The sequence below is a fragment of the Seriola lalandi genome, unplaced genomic scaffold, assembly GCF_002814215.2.
Source record: "Seriola lalandi dorsalis isolate HSWRI2012SDOR001 ecotype SW California unplaced genomic scaffold, Sedor1 jcf7180001973284, whole genome shotgun sequence".
Classification (NCBI taxonomy): domain Eukaryota; kingdom Metazoa; phylum Chordata; class Actinopteri; order Carangiformes; family Carangidae; genus Seriola; species Seriola lalandi.
The window spans coordinates 1-2047 of record NW_019443950.1 but is presented as its reverse complement, the minus strand read 5'-3'; the positions used below and the strand labels follow the sequence as shown (position 1 = coordinate 2047).

The 2047-nt window shown below is 41.8% G+C and overlaps 1 protein-coding gene across 1 annotated transcript; it reads left to right on the top strand.

Moving 5' to 3' along the window:
• Positions 1-337: 337 nt before the first annotated feature.
• LOC111651640 (ethanolamine-phosphate cytidylyltransferase-like) lies at positions 338-2019 on the top strand. The gene is made up of 3 exons (XM_023401644.2): positions 338-496; positions 1291-1379; positions 1505-2019. Exons 1-3 carry the CDS (start codon positions 353-355, stop codon positions 1620-1622), a joined length of 351 nt encoding a protein of 116 aa, XP_023257412.2. The 5' UTR covers positions 338-352; the 3' UTR covers positions 1623-2019.
• Positions 2020-2047: the final 28 nt, after the last annotated feature.

Here is a 2047-nt window from a genome sequence, read left to right as displayed (position 1 = left end):
TGTAATATCAGCTGAAAGACCATTAACTTAAACACATTAAGATCTGTGATGGAGACTGTAGGTAGTTAACAAACCAACATCACAGCCTTTTTCTTCAAATGTAATGCACAGTTTGCAAAGTCTCAGATAAATCAATAACTACTCACACACACTAATAGTCCCATTTACTTGTCTGGGTAAATAATGTGTGGCTATAAATAAAAAGATGAAGTTAGTAACAAGCTTATCTTGGCAAGAAGGAGGGCAGTAATACCAGTTATGCAAAGTAACAGGGATCTGCACATACACCTGCCAGCACAGGGCTTCTCAGTGACAGGCAGTTACTCCACAGTGAATGTTCAGATACACAGGCATGTATTTACAGGGAAAATGCAATTTATGTCTCTCTGTGGTGACGGTCGGTTTAAGGTGTTCTTGTATAACTTTGCAGGTCGATCTGGTGTGCCATGGTAAGACGGAGGTGTTTTCTGACAAGGATGGGTCAGACCCCTACGCGGTGAGTACAGGGTCATATCGTCTCTGATCAAAGTGCAGCCGCACCCATTATTATACTGCATTTATATATTGCGTGTGTTTATATTTGAGATTATTTCAAGGTCACAATATGCTGTTGGCCCAATGTCTGACTCAAACAGAGGAATGCTGAATGCTGTCAGCAATGCGATGTAAACAAATATGTGATACATTTTTCATTTTTCACAACAGTCATCAATTTCAGGCCATGAATACACAACCTGTTAATGCAGCTTTGCCTTTTATAATCTTTCAATGATGACCTTATGTTGGGCGTTTTTGTCCACTGCCCTGAGCACTAAACTCTGGTGTATTATCATCTCAGACTGACATACCTTGTCATACACCATCCCTTGCTTGTCAGGCTGCTTTCAGTTGTATCTTTGTAGCCTGCACAAACATACAAAGCAGAAAGCAGGAGAGAATTACCATAATGCTTTGTAATTTGAGGTAAAATTAATTTGATTCTATTGACTAAATGAAGTTCATTCAAACTTGGAAAAAGAACTAGATGATCTTTCTTTTTGTTTTTGGTGTTTTGTTTTGTTTGCTTCATGAGGAAATCAGATATAGTTAAGTGTTAGCATGAGTGATGAGGTACAGTTAAAAATGGTACTCCTGGACTAGCTACCAGGATACTCCCAGTATCAGTCCTGGTTATTGGTTCAACGTGAAGGAATGATGAGTGTTCAAGGGTTGACGTCTTCATTCACAGGGGATGACAGGACACGTGGCCTCGCTTGGGTTGAAATAACCAGTAGTGTGTTTTTCCTTCAGGAGCCTAAGAAGAGAGGGATATTCAGGACCATCGACAGTGGAAACAACCTCACCACTGATGACATTGTCCAGAGGATCATTGAAAACAGGTCAGAGTCTCCCCATGCTTAATTTAGCTCATACTTCCTCATCATCTTCTTCTATATTTTTTAATTCTATTGATCAGTCTGTATGTCTTTACTCTGTTTACTGATGTCTCATTTCTTGTTCTCAGATTGCAGTTTGAAGCCAGGAACCAGAAAAAGGAGGCCAAGGAGATGGCGGTGATTGAGGCAATGAAGAAGAGAGACCAGCAGGAGCAGAGTGAAGCTGCAGCCCAGACTGCTCACTAGTGAGACCTCCAGCCTGGGCCCAACTGGTTCTGTGTCTGATCTACTCCTAGTACTCAGCTTTAAAGAAGGTGGACAAACTGACCCAGACAGATGTTGTCCTAAACCAGGCCTGGCTCTGGATAAAATGACCCCGGTTTCCCTTTTGGTCTCTAGTAGTCCACTGGTGCAGAATCCTGCTTTTAACATTTGGTGAGGCAGTGTGTCCCACACACTGCTGGGTTAGCTCCTCTCAGCTCTTGTATATCGTCACCTTCCTAAAATAATGGCCTAAGTCATGTTTTGACAAAAATGTTTTTTTTGCCTAAATCACCCCCTCATGATGCTGGCCACCTCTGGTAAAATCGCCTGAATCCTCAGTTGAGGGGAACATGCAATTCTACCCCCGGTTGTATAATGGCCTATGTCAAAAGTGTGACTCTTTTGTT

Excerpts from the sequence above, each read along its gene's own strand:
- LOC111651640 (XM_023401644.2), top strand. The coding sequence starts at position 353 with ATGTATTTACAGGGAAAATGCAATTTATGTCTCTCTGTGGTGACGGTC. Across the intron at positions 497-1,290 it reads ATGGGTCAGACCCCTACGCG|GAGCCTAAGAAGAGAGGGAT; the intron begins GTGAGTACAGGG and ends TTTTTCCTTCAG. Across the intron at positions 1,380-1,504 it reads CAGAGGATCATTGAAAACAG|ATTGCAGTTTGAAGCCAGGA; the intron begins GTCAGAGTCTCC and ends TCTTGTTCTCAG.